Source organism: Colletes latitarsis, chromosome 6 (assembly GCF_051014445.1).
Source record: "Colletes latitarsis isolate SP2378_abdomen chromosome 6, iyColLati1, whole genome shotgun sequence".
In the NCBI taxonomy this organism is placed as follows: domain Eukaryota; kingdom Metazoa; phylum Arthropoda; class Insecta; order Hymenoptera; family Colletidae; genus Colletes; species Colletes latitarsis.
The window spans coordinates 11,542,492-11,561,405 of NC_135139.1; the positions used below are offsets into that span (position 1 = coordinate 11,542,492).

Genomic DNA, 18,914 nt, shown 5'->3' on the forward strand with positions numbered 1-18,914 from the left:
CGCCTTTTTTGTACATCTAATTATTTAATATAAAAATTCCTGAAACATCGTAATGGTCAACAAATCAGATCTAGAAAGAACATCGCATAGGCTCTTTAATATGCTTTCATTGGATTCTAATAACACTGCACAACGTGATTTCGTCGAAAAGGAACAACCTCGTTCGATGCAGTCTGTCGCGGCACTGTAAGGTGCTGGGAAGCTTGCTTTGTAGGAGATCTTCTTTCCACAAGTCAGTGCCGACGCATCAAATATGAAATTTTCGAACGCGATGAAAATATTTTCAATATCACTCGGCTATAATGAGAATGGTAAGACTATTTGTCTGACTAGAAATTATCATATCCATAGCGTTTAACAGAAAAAAAATCAATATTAAATATATAAATGTACTTAAAGATCACCCACATTTCTTATCTTTTTTTTTTTTTTAGAGAATCCTTTCGCGTAAATATCAAAGATGGTACATGAAGTAATTGTAAGTAATTAAAAATATTTAAATATCAAAATAACTAAACCGATTTAATCTCAAATTCATTTCAATCGAACGTATTTCCCGAGATATGTATATCAATTCACAGATAAGAAACTACTCCTATACTTGCACCGATCAATGTCCATGAGATTCCTCTAATTGAAAATGTCTGTCAAAGAAGTCTTTAAGTTGCACATTCAAAAATAGAGTTTTTTAAGCGCATATTCCTAAGAAAACTCTTCACGTAGATACTTTAAAGTTTCACAATGTGATAAGGCACATCTTTGACGACGTTCAATAGCTTCGCTTCACCTTGAATCGTTAGTAGAAATATAATTTATATAGCGATACGCGGGGATGCATTATATGTCATCGTATACCTAACAAAAGTGTGTTAAAGTAAAACACTTTTCCATATTTAAAATAAATGTAATAATTTTTATTTGGAATAATGAAAGTTGTGCTGTTCTGTGCAGACAAGACAGCTTTCGTATCTCTAACTTCAAGTATTACACGCGATTATACGACAATTTTTTCTGTAGATATTACATATCTTCGGGCTACGAGGCAAGGTAAAACGTAGTGCGAAACGTGATCATGTTGATCATTTCTATTTATAATTACGTAAATAACATGCGGCGTCAGTAGTGATCATGCTTCTTTGACGAATGAATGAAATTGTACTACTGGATGTGCGTCGGGTCTAATGAGAGATCTCGCTATGGTATACGTATGTATAAACATCTTTGCATCGTTGGGTCAAGTACATCGGCAAAATTGTACACATCAGATTCTTTAGTACTGTTTAGAATTTCAATCTCATAAAAAAGTAACAAATTTAATTTCGACGATTTTAATTACGTTGACAGAAACACTCTTAGAAATTTCAAATTATTTTTGCTTTTTTTCAAAGTTTTCTTTAAGATGCATCAAAGATCTAGATGTCTGCAATTTTCTCTTTACATACATTTTTACTAATTATGATTAATGCTTACCCTTGATACAGCAGATTTGCTCCTCGACACTCTCGCCCCGCCATGGATCCTCCTCGACTTGAACGATCCAGCGAATTTTTCTCGGTTGCATCTGGAAAAGGGTCGATGAATTACAACTGTCACGTTTTAATTACAAAAAGACGAGTTCAGTCGAAGCTATTCATCGCATGCACAGCGGCGGACTGCATGAGATTAGTAGTTCACGCTAGATTTAATGTCAATGTATCAGTATCGGTGCACGATTATTTTTTATGGATAGAACGTTTACAGATAATGTAAGTTGAAATGCGTGTCTTCTACTGTAATCGTAACCGCCGTCTTCGTACTATTTTGTCTAACTTAATGATCTTTTTGTAATGCATCTCGATTTCTATAAACTGTTTTTGTACGTTCTTCAAAAGTGAACACGTCATACGTAGTTTGTTGACCTATATAGAAGAAAATTTAATTTATCATATAAACTATTTACATGACTACCTGGTAAATATTTATAATCACTACGATACGATGACAATTATGTGTTAAAACATTCGATGTTTGAGAACTTACGTTTATGTAACCGATTTCAGTTCTAATTCGTTCAATGTCAATAACAATTAACATGTTGTTAAATAATAAAAATAGAGAGTAATCGGCAAATTTTAAGAAGCGCTCTAGTCACGTGATAAATAATTCCATTCTGTGGAAAATTGATCGATTATTGAATGAGTTTTATTAGTAAAATGATAAAGTTACTATCGATGAAATTATTACAAGCATGAGTAGCGATTGTAAAATGAATCTGAATATAAATTATCTTTACGCTTGAATAAATTTGTCGCCGTACGGCTAACGTCAGAGCAATTACCTCAAATCCGGCTCGTAGAACATTAGAAAAATGTTTGTAAGCGTGATGTGTTCATAGATTCGCTACTGTGTACGCTGTTGCGGGCAATATTCGTTCCACACTGACAATGATTTCTCTGTCAACGGAAGTGACACCCTGTACAGTGACTATCTGCCTGTCCGTTGTGCCGACCATGCGTGCCTGAACGCCGACTTCGCTAAGAAGAATTGTCAGAACTTCTACACCCACGGACCTGTCGCTTACATATGCGAACAATCAGTGCTCTCGTCGACGAGATATTCCGATGTGAGTACGATCCACTCGTAAATTCTTCTTTATTATTAATTGAACTACACCATTCATCGTATTCAATCGCTTCAATGTACATAATATACCGGTATTACAGTCAAAGTTGATCAAATATAATATATAATAATATTTAATGAAGACACGAATAAAAAATATTTTATCCGTGTCTTCGGTACAATGTTTACATAAAAGTAAATAATAAAAAATATGATATGAATCCTGTCCTTGAAACATTTTATTAATGCTATGAGTATGCTAACGAAAGCAAGATTACTAGAAATATTGCTAATGCTCGCTTGTTACATAGAGAGTTTTCTTATTTTCGAATTTTATTCTTGATATTACTGTAAAATTTGAATAGAATTAAATGTTAAGATAGTGAACATGCTAGATAGAAATTACTGCGTTTAATATCACGAAAACGAACTTAAAGGTAAAACTTTGTAAGTATTTAATACGTAAAATATATATTATTTTATTTTTTCCTTCGTACTGTTTTTAAACTGTACATTTTCAAATTTAAAGTTGAATAAATCAATTTGGGCGTCAACATATCATTGTGCTACGTACGCATGCGTTACAAAGGTTCACACGTTCAACAGTTCAACCACGCGGTGCAACCGATGCAAACGTAAGACATAACCTTAGCAAATATACGTAGTAATTAAAACGCAAAAATGTATTTAATGTATTACTTGAATCAAGACGGAGATCGAGTGTATACTTTGAAGGTAACATATAATAAACATGTTTTACTATATAAATTACACAGTACATCTTTCGTTATTGATATACGTAACTCTTTACACTTTGTAATAGACGAGTAATACATTTTGGTTTTATTTGTTATGTTGTTATATTAACAAAGATTGAAAATTCGAATATTACAAAAGAAGATGTATAATTTGTTATTTTTATTTATACATGGTTTATTATTTCACAGAAAATAGATCCAAATGGAAAACCCACATTGTCAGCACATCCAGGTAAATGATGAGTTATAGTTTGCTTTATAAAAAATATCAATTATTTAATATTGAAAATCATTTTAGCTCGATTTTCTCCCGAAGATAAATATTCAAGAGAAAGAATAACATTAAAAAGAAGATTTGGTCTATTACTTACACAACAACCATTACCTACTTATTGATATTCCTTTATTATTTGTAATTGATTATATGTCTTATTGTGTAAGAATGAAATTAAATTTTATAAAATAAAATATACATTTGTGTATGTGTTTTTTACAACCTAACATTTGATATATATGAATAATTAAGCTTTCGACGCCTACAACTTCCCTTTCTGATAAACTAGATATGGCTTTCTCCACAAATTGTCACACTTATTACTTGCAATGATACTTGAATATAAATTATAACAAAATATAATTGTTAATACAGTTAATGAGACGAATTAATTATTCATTTCATTCAATACAAATGCTCTTTTATTCAGTATTCAGTTTATCCTTAACATGTACATATAAAAAATAAAAACTATATTTTAATTTATTATACATATGTAATGACTTCAAGTAGGATACAATTTTATTAGAAAAACGTACTAACAGGATTACATAAAACCAACTTCAGCATTTTAATCTTAACATTATGTTAAAGATATTGCAAAATTTTCTGAACAACTACTTATGCTATTGACAGAATAAAAATTTTCTGAGTTGGTACATGCAATAATATTGCAAATTAAAAAACTTGTACCAACATGTAATAATATTTGTTACATTGTTCTGTGCCTTTTAATGTATCTCTACACTGATTTTAAATGATATTTAGAATGTATCTTTTTCCTTTAAATATATTATGTTATGTTAACTTAAGATGATAAATAACAATGTACATACACTATTCAATATATTTATGTACATATGTTCGGACATATACAAGAGGCGTCTGAATAACATGTATAAGCGAGCAGGAGGTAATTCCTTATGAAAAAATAATAAAAATATAAGAAATACAATTTTTTCATTTTTAGCTTTGTTTTCGAGATAATCGAGTTTGAAAATCGATTTTATATTTTATACACTTACGGTTAAGATACAATTCAACAAGCGACGTAATAACTTCTATCGTGTTTGTAAACAATGTTCTAAAATTTTTTGATACGCTAGTCGATTTATTAGTTCATCGTAGACACTCAATTTTCATTAATTTATAACAATGATGACTTTCACGAATCGAAAGTACGTTGATATGATCCGATCGATCAATCGAATTATTAGACGAACGCAGTCATGAATACGAGAGCGAGATAATCAGTTTCATAAATTTTGTAGTTAATAATATATAACAAATCCATTTTTGTTCTTTACGGATTGCACTAATTTGTAAAAATCCTGTGAACGTTATAAACAAATACATTATTTATCCTGTAGACATCATATACCGCTTGGCTGAATCTCACCTTAGTCGTAAGTACGTAAAATACAAAACCGACTTTCAAACTTTATTATTTCGAAAACAAAGCTGAAAATAGAAAAATTGTAGTCTTATATTTTTCTTATTTTGTTATAAAAAATCAACTCCTACCCACTTGCCCATGTTATTTGGGCGCGCCCTGTATAGCACATTTACGTATATATGTACTAGTCATTTTTTATCATTTAAAAGTAACATTTAATATTTTAAGTGAATAATTCTAAATACACTCCAATTGCAAATAATTAAATGAATACCTCTCTTACCAATTGTTTCTAATGTTAATTATATATCCATTAATAAATAAATAATATGGACATAAACATTTCTTTATATTATTCTAAAATACATTTAATATTGTTTAAAAATATCATTTTACTTTATTATAAATGCCAAATATTGACACTTTTCCAATATAGAAATATTGAGTACTGAGTATTATAATATTTATCTTATTTACATGGTTGGTGAAAATATTCCAATTAATTGAAAAATGATGTACTAGTTAACATGGCAACGCAACGATACTTTACGCTATATTCATATTTAGAATAATAAAGACTAAGAAATAAATGTAACGAAGATAACATTTATCTTGTTCTTTTTACATGTGCTTACATTTTACACAAATAATTATTACAGAACACATCTTTATCCGTGAGATAGATGTTAATTATTTCTCATAATATTTGCATGTAAACTATGTAATTTTAATTTCTTATTTTATATTATGAGTATGTTGTTGACAGACATTTGTACAAATTTTACAGAATTACATGCAGCAAGGGAAATTTAATATTTGATCACTTTAGTACTAAATTGACAGCCACTCTGTAAGAGTCTACAAATCAACTGAAATTATTAGAAATTATTTCATAAACTTCGCACAGAATAAATTATATAACAATTAAATATTTGGAAGATAGGAAACAATTTGAAGTATCTATACTATTATATGTACATAATGTAAAAATTATAAGTACGTAATTTTAAATAAAAAGGAAACAATTTTGCCATATCTTCCAATTAAACTGGACAAAAAAAAATATTAGTTAGATTTCAGATGTGGACTATATAACAATATCAATAAATGAATATTGTTCGATGAGTTCATTAGAATATAAATCACATTATTTCACAGGACAAAGCATTATGTTGTAACAGTATTTCTTCAAATATATGTTTTCATTTTAATTATAGAAGTCTCTTAATTTTACTTACTGTTCACATATTGTCATATATTTACTTTGCTTCTAATGGCAAAACTTAAACTATTAATTAACTATTACTGGTAAAAATAAACAATGATGAGATTGAAATTTGACTTTTTGACAAGCACTATACAAACATATAACTCCAAGTAATATATATAGAATCTACTTGTCCAAATTTCAAATTTCGATTAAAGAATATAAAAACATGAACAAACCAGTATAGCAATAATGGAAAAATGAATACAAAATTATAATATTAATCGGTATCATAGAAATATAACAAATAATATAGACATATATTTCATAATGCCATCGATGTACTATACGCTTTTAATATCAATGCGTTTGCATTCAATTTGCTTCTGAAGGTGATGCGGGTAGAACGTGAACTTGCTGCGCTTTACTAGCATTATAGACTTGTCCAGGACTGAATGGTTCTAATCTTGGATTAGAACCTATTTCAGTTTTACGAATGTCTTAAAACAAATTAACAAACATTATTAATGCAAATGTAAACATAAAAACACAAAACAAGTATCTTTCGTCTTTCAAAAAGGATAGCTTTTTTTTAGTAAGAAACAAAATATAAATGTATCTTTAACATCTTTTACAAATATTAATGTACTTACCACTCTTTGACTCTGATGCTGGAATATATCGGGACAATCTAACAACAGGAAGGGGTAAATAACCACTGGTTAATGGCATCACGTCCAATGTGACGCTTTGTTTTTCTGAGACTTCCAACGACACAAGGCCAGCAGTACGGCCGCATACAGCCCACATGGCTTGATCAGCAAGAACTTCGTACATTAATTGAGGCGGAGGATTTGGATTAGGACTGGGTAACATACGTGTTACTGTGAGATAAAGATGGCACATGCTACTAGCACGACAAAATTCACCTCCATTCCCTGCTGGTTCAACTTTTGAGGACACTGTAAACAAAGTCTGGAAAATGATATTATAAATAGAAACTTGTCTTTTTAAAATATTTTTACGTAAAGTAAACTCCATTAATACATTTATAAAATCATTTTCATTTTATATTTCATAACAAACTATTAATCAAGCTCAATACATAAACTACATAAATCTCGTAAACTATTAAAATACATTTCACTAGTTTATGTCAATTAAATAGAAAAGGCAAAAAAGAAATAATTTATACTCTTACCACATAATCTGTGATATCGAAATTGCATCTATAAACACTGGATGCCTTTTCCATTCTTTGCAAATTATGTATATGCAAAGGATCATCACTTAGTTCTTGAGTATCGTTAACGGGGATGTATTTTACGCGAAAATCAGTCTTTATGGGCATCATAGATTTTTCATCCTTTCCAATTTCAAGTTCCCACATAAACGACACATTTATTCCATTACCTATTATTAATCTCTGACCCGCAATTGGATTTAAACTTTTAAAATTAACATCTATTGATGTTACTGTTGTTAATTCTGGCTCAGTCAGTTGCAGAAGTTGACTTGTTAATCCTGTTACAACTATTTGAAGAAATTTTCTTCGTTTTGCTGTGTGAAGTTTCATATTTGACATGAGTGGTGGACCAAAATGCAAAAGTATGCTTTCTTCGGCACCCCATGGACATTGTATATTCAACTGAAAAAATATTAATAGTTATAAGTATTTTAAAAATATTTTTATCTATACAGAGTGTTCGGTCACACCTAGGAAAAATTTTAATGGGGGATTCTAGAGGCCAAAATAAGACGAAAATCAAGAATACCAATTTGTTGATGGAGGCTTCGTTAAAAAGTTATTAACATTTAAATTTCCGCCCGTACTGAATTTTTTTCATGAAAATGCGCAAGATTTCGGGGGGTATGTCTATTCACCAAAAATTATTGTAATTGACCCCCGCAACCGAAAATAATTTTTCCAGAATGATTTGAAATTTTTTTTTTTCATCGAAAAATTTAGGTATCTAATTAGATCTTCGGTAAGGAATTTTTTTCTCAAAAGTGGATAGGATTTCGGAGGTATGTGTAATGACCAAAAATGATTGTAATTGACCCCCGCAACCAAAAATAATTTTTCCAAAACGATTTGAAATTTTTGAATTTAATTGTTAATAATTTTTTAACTAAGCCTCCATCAACAAATTGGTATTCTTGATTTTCGTCTTATTTTAGCCTCTAAAACCCCCCATTAAAATTTTTCCCAGAGGTGGCCGAACATCCTGTATATTCAATAAAATACATATATGAAAAAGAATAAGTACCTTATGTTCCATTGATAAAGTATCTTTCTTTGGTGGTAGGTCAGCTAGAACTCTTAATTGTAACCATATTGTTTGAAATGGCTCACAAACTGACAAAGGTATTTCTAGTTCTTTAGACATTATTTCTTGTGAATCATTAACTTGCACTACTAATCCTCTAGACGTACGTAATTTAAGTTTCATTTCTTTTGTTATTTTTATACTCCCACTCATAATAACTAATTCTATGTCTTGGATAAGGCCTGCCAATAAATCCCTCCCACATTTCACAGAAATTGTTGGTTGGGTCTTAGCTACTTCATAACATAGCCGAGGATTTAAAACAGGCGACAGAAATTCCAATCTTTCTTCAATAACCAATGACAATTGACCAACTATGTAAAAACCAGGTTGGTCCACGCGTCTAACCAATGTAAACGTATTTACGCCTGGTTTTACTATAAATTCATCACACGATAACGCTTTACTAAAATCACCTTTTGCATTCACAGATGGTTTCCTGTGTTTTGTACTGTCAGAACGTCTCATAACAGGTTTAGTATTTCTATGTACGACACTAGCAGATCCAAGACTTTTATCTTCCTTGTATACTAAATACGAATATACCTGTAACTGAAGTAAACTTGGATCAAATGGCTTCATATCTTCCAAAGTACATTTTGACAACCTGAAAATAATGATGTGTTAAACACATTTTTTTCGCGATTCCGCACACCTCTATTATTTATATTATACTTATTACGTACAACGGGATTGCAGGTTCAGCTGGTAATTTTAAACCCTTCTTTTTATTAGGTACTAGAGGTTTCTGAATTTCTTCAACAGATATAGATGCCTTAGTACATTTTACTTCTCTCGGAAATAAAGATTGTATACTGATCTCAATATTAACCACGCAATCTTGTACGACTTTATCCATTACTTTAAGTTCCATACTGAGTATTACAAAAGCACATCCAAGTTCTATGAGTAATGGTTGAGGCGATGAGATCATTTTCATATATCCAAACATTTCTTCATAATATGAATTACGGACAGTAATGTGTAATACATTCAAACTGGAAATCGCTGCGCAAACTTTTGTATATTTCTCAATATCATCCATTCTTTTATAACACTGTGCAAGTTCTAGTTGTGTTTGTGCCGCCAAATGGTTCCAACCTTCATCCGTGTAAGTTTTTAAAGCGTCCGATAAAAATGCTACGGCTTTCTGATTTTCTCCGAGTTCGCTATAAAATTGTGCTAGTTCTTTTCCTATTAATCTGGCTGATCGAATTCGACCTACATGTTTATAAGTACCCATAGCTAATTCTGCATGTTCAAGATATTGTTTTTTGAAAGCTTCCTTTGAGGAAAGAGCTTCTTTTAATTTATCAGTGGGTGTTAATTTTCCTTGTATCTGTGGTTCAGAATCTCCCATACCAGCTATAAGATAAACAACAGTGTGTAACTGCTCGCTAGAAGGTTCATTCCCAGGCATTAGGCCGCATAATTTTCCTAAATCTCCTAACTAAAATAAATGACAATTACATATAATACACGAAGTTGTATTTATTTATACAACTTACACAAATCTTAATGCTGTTTTTCGCAACTTACTTTATCTCTGGCAAGAGCCCAAAGACTGGCTGTATGTAGAGAGCAAAGATCTAGTTGTTGATTATTATCAATATTATAAGATGATAATTGACAAGCTTGCAATACCTCCAATGCACAAAGAAAAGACCAACACTCAATAGATCCTTCGGGTCGTTGAACTTCTAAGATACGTAATTCGCTTAACGTATTATGAACAAATGACAAACACCTTTGTGCAACCTAACATACAATTCATTTATGTTTATATTCGAAATGAAATTATTCATAATTAGCAAATTTCATGAACCAAAAAATCGGTAATACCTCCCATGGTTTGTTAAGTGCTAATAACATGGCACACTGTCTACTGAATAAATAACTTCTAAGATCTAATAACGATGCTTTACACTCTGCCAAAAGATGTCTTAAATGATGATTTGTACCATTACTTAAGTTAACACCTTTCCAATTATTTAGCGGAGTTTGAAACAAATTTAACCAAATTGGAGTATCTATAAAAATTTTGTTCAGTTATTAATATCACGATTTTAAGAAAAGAAACAAATAACTAAGAAGACAAATATATCCTACCTCCCACGTTAGAATTAAGCACAAACTGTGTAAAGAGAGCATCTAACTCATCATACTGCACTAATGCTTCATCATACAAACCTAACATTTGCAAAACGAATGCAAGTTCTTCCTAAAAATGTGAACTCTAATTAAAATCTAATATACTTTTAATATTTCGTACAATAATATAGTTTAAACTAATTCTATTATTTTACCTGCAATAAAAAATAATGACAAAAATTCCAATTCGGGTGATTTCGATTTTCTCTCTGTTCTCTAATAATATCTTCAAAAGAAGATAGTGTTTTATCATATGCAACAAGCATTAAATGACGTATGCGATTAACTAAACCTCTCCATGATTCAGCTGAGCGTATTTCTGATTTTACTGAATTTATTACAGAAAAACATCTGTTTGACGTAAAACATAATAATAAAAATAATTCGTAATAAAATATTTATCGAACATTCATTAATTAATTGTTACATCACCTGTCACCATTCTTAGAAGCGAAATCACTACGAATTTTGTCTAGAACGGTTGTTCTAGGTAATAATTTATTAGTTTTCTTTATATCGTAAGTTTCTACTATAACAATCATCCAATCTTGGATTTGGTATTGCATTAATGTTTTCAACCAACTATCTATATCGTCTTTGACATTGGCTTTATAAGTATCTACATCCTGGAATCACAATATGTATGATAACACAGGGTGTTACCAGACGGGTGGCACCATCGGGCGGGGGTTGATTCTATGTACGAAAATAAGTCGAAGAAAAGAAATAAAATATTTTCATTCGAAGCTTCGTTTACGAGAAAATCGAGTTTAAAAATTGTTTCCAACCCATTGCCATATTCGTTCATATATGTTGTCTTCTATAATGTTTACATTCTTTCTTCAGCCGTGCGATTACCGGCTACACTCATTGTTAGTTTAGTCTCGCTATAGCAATCTTGAATATGTTGACGCGGTGAAAGCATTAGGAGCTTGTAATGGGACTGCTATTACTATTTACTTTTTTCGATGTATGCACTACAGGCAATTATAATATAAAATGAAGAAATTAATGTTAGGGTAGTACTCTGAGAATTAGACAAATTTGTAAATCAATGCTCTGTTTTCCATATCACCCTTTTGTCTGGATGACGACGATTCGCAAATCGTTATCTGTAATACTTAGCTCCTGCTATTGCAGTCCCAATAAAAGCTCCAAACGCTTTCACCGCGTCAACATATTCAAGATTGCTATAGCGAGACTAAACTAACAATGAGTGTAGCCGGTAATCGCACGGCTGAAGAAAGAATGTAAACATTACAGAAGACAACGAATATGAACGAATATGGCAATGGGTTCGAAACAATATTAAAACTCGATTTTCTCGTAAACGAAGCTTCAAATGAAAATATTTTATTCCTTTTTCCGATTTATTTTCGTATGTAGAATCAACCCCTGCGCGATGGTAACACCCGTCCGGTAACACCCTGTATAAATGTAAAATTTTTAATTATACTATCGAATGTCTAATGCTGAATATTATTAATAATAAAGTATCTAAATACTTTATATTATTAAGTTTTTAAATATTACTTTTTGTTTGATCGAAATAGTCGTTTTTTAAAACATGAAATATAATATATTTTAATATATATCATTAAAAATTATAATGTTAATGTACTTACAGAACATTCGCTCCAATAAATATGAAATATTGGTTGCTTTATCAGATGTCGATCCTCCTCGGTTGGAAGAATATCCTTGGAAAATGGCACAAAAGTTGCCCCAAGTTTGACTTGCTTCATAGGTCTACTGAATGACCTACGCCATTCTGCTGTATCTGCAGGTATGGCTTGCAACAAACCATTTTCCATAGTAGAAAATAATTTTTCATCTCCTGCATCTATTTGAAATAGATCAATATATTATGGTGACTACTCTTATTTTTATATTTGATTTATATATATTAATGAATTTATGTAATTACAGTTAATTATTATTAGTTAACATATTTGCTACCACGCTTCATATATATACAACACATCAATTTTTGTGAGGGACCAACATGACATTTGTACAACACCAATAATTTTTTACTTTAAATTTATATAAATAAATAAAGTAATACCTATAAACCACTGTCAAATTATATGTGAAATACTATTTAGAATATTCAGAGTTGATTTATTTTTTACATTTTATTTATACGTAGATATAACCACCCAATATATTAAACGAAATGACTACAAATGTAATATTGTCTGTGGATGACTGTTTTCCAATCAAATACTGGTATCAAACACATTAATTTATATAAGAAATACATGAATAAAAGGGTAATGCATAGAGACATTATACAAAATATAATGTAATCAATTCAAGATTTAAATACAAATGAAATTAATCTAAATAAGGGGTACAATGTTTTGAATAAAAGAAATATTAACCTATTTAAAATAACATATGTTCACTATAAATTAATGCCGATTATTAAAGGAATTTTAATTTTGAAAGACTTTATTATTATATACTATAAAGTTTTAAACGAATAAAACTTTATCTTAAATAATTTCAATTCGTCTATAAAGAGAAAAGAAATGTCATGAAGATTGACAGTTGAGGGCGTTAATAATAGTGCTTAGCAATAATGTCATCACTGAAAAGAGGTTAAATAAATTAAAATTTTTATTAATAAACTCACATGTGATAATTGGTTTATTATCCATAAAGATATTTGTCTTGCGTTCACCACCCAAAGACAACCCCCCATTGCAATTCATTTCTAAAAATTGGCAGTTGCTTCGCGAACTTGCTTTCAATCATTACAACTTTACGTCACTTTTGCCAGTTGATACAAAAATTACTTTTTCATTGATTTTAAAAGGAAATGTTTACTGTTCCAACGTTTCCTCTGAATTAAATCAAGGATAATAATTTCATTTGTCACAAGTTGATATAAATTCAACATAATCTAACAGATCCAACATTTTATTTCCATCTTTCGGATAGATTCCATTGAGGTTGGATTTGGAATCTTCGTTTAACATGTCGTGTAATATCGATTCTTATAAAAATCTCGATACCTCGTATCATTCAACATGTGTATGATAGACGTATGGTGACGTATGTAACTATGTTGGTGACTTTAATGCTACATATATTCTAGGGAGTTTATACTAAATATTATATCTAAATATATATCATACGATCATATACTTAACAAATTTTGTAATTTTCTGAGGTATATCATTGTTATATACTTATAGAATTTTAGAAATACTTGGCAAATATATTTCTCTAAGGTGAAGAATTTCTGCTTTAAAAATATATTTAATATGATGTTAAATGAGTGATTAAAACGTTTGGGGGTATATCTTAATTGAACGTTACGTATCGCTTTTCTACACCAGTTACATAAAATATGGATAACGTTTTTAAATCTTGTAAAATCTGGAATTGGTATAAATAAAACTATACGTTTCATACATAAAAGGGAAGTGTACGCATGCATCTTGGTGTATGTGGGATGAGCTCACTCGCATATATGTGTGTGTTCGTCGGTGAAGAAAAATTGAACTTCAGTGTGTTTATATTATCTCCCGCGCAAAAACGTTAAAGGTTCAACGTTCGATAAATTAATTTTTTTCAATAGCAGATAATATTTTAACATCTGAATGTTCGCTATCAAAGAATTATGGGCACAATAGAGATCACATTTCCATTTGGTGGACAGCCAGGGAAAATATTAAAATGGAGGGTTCGGATGAATACAATGGTATCAGCGGGCAGAATATTGTTTTTATATCAAAATATTACTCCTGGAACAGAAGATGGCAAGGGTCCTGAGAAAAAGTATCGAGCCACACGATTTGGTCGTGTCTCAAAACTTTTGGCAAAAGAAGGAGATATTATTCAGCCTGGGTACACACTCTTCTTAACCTTATGTTTGCAAGCTTTATTAATTTAAAAGCGTGATGTGAATTTTCGATTTAAAAATTTCAAGTATTTAGTATGAATAAAAATTGAATTCACAATTTCTTGCTAAGAGCTAAAAGCACCAATAAAAATTATGTATTTTAATAAAATTACCGTAATGTATATCAGTTTTCATACATTTTTAATTTGTTTCAAAATTTGCATAAGTGATTAGTATTTCAGGCAATTGATAATGACATTAGAAGGATGTCGACATCCTACTGTAATGAAGGATTTATGTGCTGAATGTGGTGTAGATTTAAGGGTTGAAGGAATTGGCAAAGAGAGCGAAAGTACAAAAATATCACAAGCTAGTGTACCAATGGTACATAGTGTACCGGAATTAAAAGTATGTCCAGAATTGGCTGAAAAAATTGGGAAAGAGGATGAAAAACGCCTTTTAAATGATCGCAAGTTAGCATTACTTGTTGATCTTGATCAAACGATAGTTCATACAACAAATGATAATATTCCTCCTAATATGAAGGTACAATACACACGTGTAGTGAATTATTCAATTACTATTATTAATGTACCTTTTGCAGGATGTTTATCATTATCAACTTTATGGACCAAATTCCCCATGGTATCATACCCGTTTAAGGCCTAACACACGACATTTTCTCTCTGAAATGAGTCGTTTATATGAATTACATATATGTACATTTGGAGCAAGAAATTATGCACATACTGTAGCTGCATTATTGGACAAAGATGGAATTTTATTTTCTCATAGAATACTTTCAAGGGATGAATGTTTTGATCCTGCATCAAAAACAGCTAATCTCAAGTATGATTTTAAAAGAGTTACAGTAATACCCACTTAAGTGATCGCATTTTTGCCCACTTAAATGTCCGCGGTTATCTCCACCAATTCTTGGAAGCCAAGCGGCTTCGAACATCGAGCGTGTCGAGCGTAACTTGACGCCGGTTGTTATCGATACATTGTATATATGGTTTCCATCTATATATATGCTTATCCTTTTTCTTCATCTCCGTTGAATTCTGAGAAGTAACCATGCCCACATAAATGACCGCAACCGGTCCCGAGCGTGGTCATTTAAGTGGGCACTACTGTATTTCATTTGATTCATTTATTTAAGAGCTTTTAAACAGTTCTGCTATAGAATAGTATATGTGTTTATATTTAATTATGTTAAATGTTTCTATATATGCAGTATAGATATATATGTATACAAATATACAAGATATCTAAAAATTGTAGGGCTTTGTTTCCCTGTGGAGATGACCTGGTATGCATTATAGATGACAGAGAGGATGTATGGCAGGGGTGTGGGAATTTGGTTCAAGTAAAACCTTATCACTTTTTTCGTCATACTGGTGATATACATGCACCACCAGGGCTTGAGAAAAATGACATAGCACAAAGTGATGGATCAATTTTATCTGAAGTACAAAATATGAATGAACTTTGTACAGACAATAATGAATGTGAAACAAATAAAAATGGTGCATCTGAATTATTGAGTGAAGGAGTTTTAACGGATAACAGTCTTGAAAAAGTGATTCCGGAAACGATTGAAGACAAAAGTCTAGGCAAATCTGAAGAAAAGAATGATAAAAATACTAAAGATGACACCATGAATAATACTACTCAAAACCCTAACTCTAGCAATGAAAACAACAGTAACAAAATATTGGAGGAAAAAGAAAGTATACCATCAGCAAAGCCAACACAAGATATTAAAAAAGAGGATACAAAATTCAATGAAAATAATGTTTTAGATGAAGATGACGATGATTATTTATTGTATTTAGAAGATATTCTTCGAAGAATTCATACGGAATTTTATGCTAATACAGAACAAGAAACGAGGCGCAAATCATTGAGGGACGTTATTCCGCGAGTGCGAGCACGAGTATTAAAAGGAGTATATTTAACTTTTAGTGGATTAATACCTACTCATCAGAAACTTCATCAAAGTCGAGCATATAAAGTTGCCAGAGCATTTGGAGCAGAAGTGTCACAAGTAGTGTATTAATTTTTTTTCATACTAATATATCTTGATTTTGTTTATTATTATAAATCATTATGTTTCAGGATTTATCTGATAAAACTACTCATTTAGTAGCTATTAGACCTGGTACAGCTAAGGCTAATACAGCCAAGAAAAATGAAAATATAAAAATCGTAAATCCAGATTGGCTTTGGACTTGCGCAGAACGTTGGGAACATGTTGATGAACGATTATTTCCACTTACTATAAAGGTATACTAAATTTTCATAGGTACTACGAACGTAATGTAATGATTGTGAACATAAAGTGAAATGATAAATCTGATTGATAATTGCTCCTAATTTCAATAAAGAATTATATATTTTCAGGCTCGTGCTTCTAGAATACCACCTCCTCATTGTAGTAGTCCAGAACACGTTGAGGATCAAGAAAAGAGGACAGAACATAGTTTCGCTGATAGTATTAACCCTCTAATGTCATTTACACCAGAAGAAATAGAAATTATGGATAAAGAAGTTGAAGAAGATATGGATGATCAAGAAGTGGATGCACCTGTTTTTTATACAGAGGATGTAGATAGTACCGAAGAATGTGATAATAAAGTTCGCAATAGGGATTCTGATTCTGAAGATTCCGCACATTGTGAACGTATGTATAATATATAAATTTTATTTTATATGAGTGAAATGTTTACTTAACTCTCCGGCAGGCGCGCCCGTGTACAGACTACACGACTTAGTTTTTCGCCAAAAACTTTTTCCCCTGTAATCGGATCGACTTCGGACTTTTTTCTATTCTTTATTTGAAGGTTTTTCTATATATTTGACTCAAAAGTTCAAATTTCATAATATTAACGCCGCATGTACGGAATAAAAAAGGCGTGCGTTTTACTATAAAGAGCGCGCCTGTCAGAGGGCCAAGGCCGGGGGCGCACGAACGTTACGACGAACGTCGATTTCAACAATCGTTACGGAAAGTCGACGTTCGTGTGGCCTACTGCATTTCTCGGTATACAATGGAAAACATGCGTCAACGTATCCCAACGTGCGTTCTAACATAAATACGTCGATGAAAAATCAACGCACGTTGCGACGGACGTTGAACGCAACACACGTTCGTAGTGTGTGGTCTCTAAAGCCGGGGGCACACAAGTGTCGAAACGACGTGCGTTTGTATGTTTTTCCTTGCCTTACAATTGAAAACAATCAAGACAGATATATGTACCTTGTTTGTCGTCGTTGTTTTCAATTGCAAGACAATGTATAGAAGTGCCCACATAAATGACCGCGCTAATCCCCACTAATTCTTAGAAGTCAAGCGGCTTCGAACATCGAGCGTGTCGAGCGTAACTTAACGCCGATCGTTATCGATACATTGTATATGGTTTCGGGTACCAGCTATTGTATCTCATTTGCACTTATCCTCTTTCCTTATCTCTGTTGAATTCTGAGAAGTAACCATGCCCACATAAACGACCGCGGCCGGTCCCGAGCGTGGTTACTTATGTGGGCACTATTGTATTTCTACAACGGAGGTTATAACGTTCGTCGCAACGCACGTCGTTTTAACGCTCGTATGCCCTCAGCCTAAGAATAGTTAAAGTTCGTGTTTTAGAAAGGACAAGAATTCAAGAGTTAAAAATATTCTAAAGTTTTATTGGTTGATAAAGCGAGTCACAAAAACAATTCAATGTAATTATTATTTAATTGCGAAATAGGATATAATGTAAATGAACCAAGAAGAAAGAAGAAAAAACTTTCTAACGAAAGTTCCGAAGATGATGATTCAAGTGGAAGGGAAGACAGTTTGGATGATGATGATGATGACGATCCTGTAACACGTTTTAGAAGAGGAGAGGACTTACCTGATGATTTAGATTTAGGTGATAATTCGCAAGATTCAGTCGAAGATCTTGAAATAATGGACAACGAAGATGATAGAGAATGGAATGCAATGGGAGCAGCGCTTGAAAGAGAATTTCTTTCTGAATGATTATAGAGTTCTTTTCTTGTTTTTATAAACTAATTAAGTCATCACATTACTTGTAAATTTCAAATTGATCATTTTTAATAATAATTACTGATAATATTTAAAAGTTAACATATTTGTAGAATTTTGGGTCGAATAGCTTAATATAACTTTACTTTGAGTATAAAATAATAATGTACAACTTTCACAAAAAAAAATACAAAGGATGTGTTTTGTATTTAATTGATTTTAAAATATATATGCACAAAAACGGTATATAGGATTAATATGGTATGTTTAATAAATTATTATTTTAATATTGTTCCCCTTATTAC

General features: G+C 31.3%; 4 protein-coding genes across 14 annotated transcripts in view; 2 read left to right on the forward strand and 2 right to left on the reverse strand.

Annotated features, from left to right (window-relative positions):
• Window positions 1-2,428, reverse strand: part of LOC143342394 (dystrophin, isoforms A/C/F/G/H) — a 655,322-nt gene extending 652,894 nt beyond the window's left edge. For all 5 annotated transcript variants that reach the window (XM_076766217.1, XM_076766218.1, XM_076766213.1 and 2 more), the window contains exons 1-2: window positions 2,318-2,428; window positions 1,471-1,561 (exon numbers count right to left, since the gene is read on the reverse strand). In XM_076766217.1, the coding sequence (XP_076622332.1) occupies window positions 1,471-1,561 (91 nt within the window). In that variant the 5' untranslated portion in view covers window positions 2,318-2,428. The remainder of the gene's footprint in view (window positions 1-1,470; window positions 1,562-2,317) is intronic.
• Window positions 485-3,831, forward strand: Nop10 (Nop10 ribonucleoprotein). Of its 4 annotated transcripts, none has more exons than XM_076766222.1 (6): window positions 485-1,205; window positions 1,482-1,745; window positions 2,446-2,602; window positions 3,131-3,236; window positions 3,549-3,591; window positions 3,658-3,831. In XM_076766222.1, exons 2-6 carry the CDS (start codon window positions 1,513-1,515, stop codon window positions 3,677-3,679), a joined length of 561 nt encoding a protein of 186 aa, XP_076622337.1. In that variant the 5' UTR covers window positions 485-1,205; window positions 1,482-1,512; the 3' UTR covers window positions 3,680-3,831. The 4 variants fall into 4 exon arrangements, with proteins under 4 accessions (XP_076622337.1, XP_076622336.1, XP_076622338.1 ...); XM_076766221.1 differs by having other exon boundaries at window positions 1,485-1,745; XM_076766223.1 differs by having other exon boundaries at window positions 488-1,205; window positions 1,485-1,745; window positions 2,375-2,602.
• Window positions 2,602-13,704, reverse strand: Sidl (SIDL trafficking protein particle complex subunit 10). 3 transcript variants are annotated; one of them, XR_013079798.1, is made up of 13 exons: window positions 13,359-13,704; window positions 12,343-12,560; window positions 11,150-11,343; window positions 10,873-11,068; window positions 10,676-10,787; window positions 10,409-10,596; window positions 10,106-10,324; window positions 9,253-10,016; window positions 8,507-9,173; window positions 7,438-7,884; window positions 6,890-7,211; window positions 4,659-6,736; window positions 2,602-2,671 (listed from the first exon to the last, which is right to left on the reverse strand). XR_013079798.1 is itself a non-coding variant. In XM_076766219.1 (12 exons), the coding sequence occupies exons 1-12, from the start codon at window positions 13,435-13,437 to the stop codon at window positions 6,612-6,614; spliced, it is 3,531 nt and encodes a 1,176-aa protein (XP_076622334.1). In that variant the 5' UTR covers window positions 13,438-13,704; the 3' UTR covers window positions 3,938-6,611. The 3 variants fall into 3 exon arrangements, 2 of the variants coding, with proteins under 2 accessions (XP_076622334.1, XP_076622335.1); XM_076766219.1 differs by lacking the exon at window positions 2,602-2,671 and having other exon boundaries at window positions 3,938-6,736; XM_076766220.1 differs by lacking the exons at window positions 2,602-2,671; window positions 4,659-6,736 and having other exon boundaries at window positions 6,971-7,198.
• A 250-nt stretch (window positions 13,705-13,954) lies between these two features.
• Window positions 13,955-18,898, forward strand: Fcp1 (RNA polymerase II subunit A C-terminal domain phosphatase Fcp1). Of its 2 annotated transcripts, none has more exons than XM_076766757.1 (7): window positions 13,955-14,578; window positions 14,816-15,119; window positions 15,178-15,422; window positions 15,858-16,623; window positions 16,695-16,862; window positions 16,980-17,259; window positions 18,329-18,898. In XM_076766757.1, the coding sequence occupies exons 1-7, from the start codon at window positions 14,352-14,354 to the stop codon at window positions 18,601-18,603; spliced, it is 2,265 nt and encodes a 754-aa protein (XP_076622872.1). In that variant the 5' UTR covers window positions 13,955-14,351; the 3' UTR covers window positions 18,604-18,898. The 2 variants fall into 2 exon arrangements, with proteins under 2 accessions (XP_076622872.1, XP_076622873.1); XM_076766758.1 differs by having other exon boundaries at window positions 14,441-14,578; window positions 14,808-15,119.
• The last annotated feature ends 16 nt before the right edge of the window (window positions 18,899-18,914 follow it).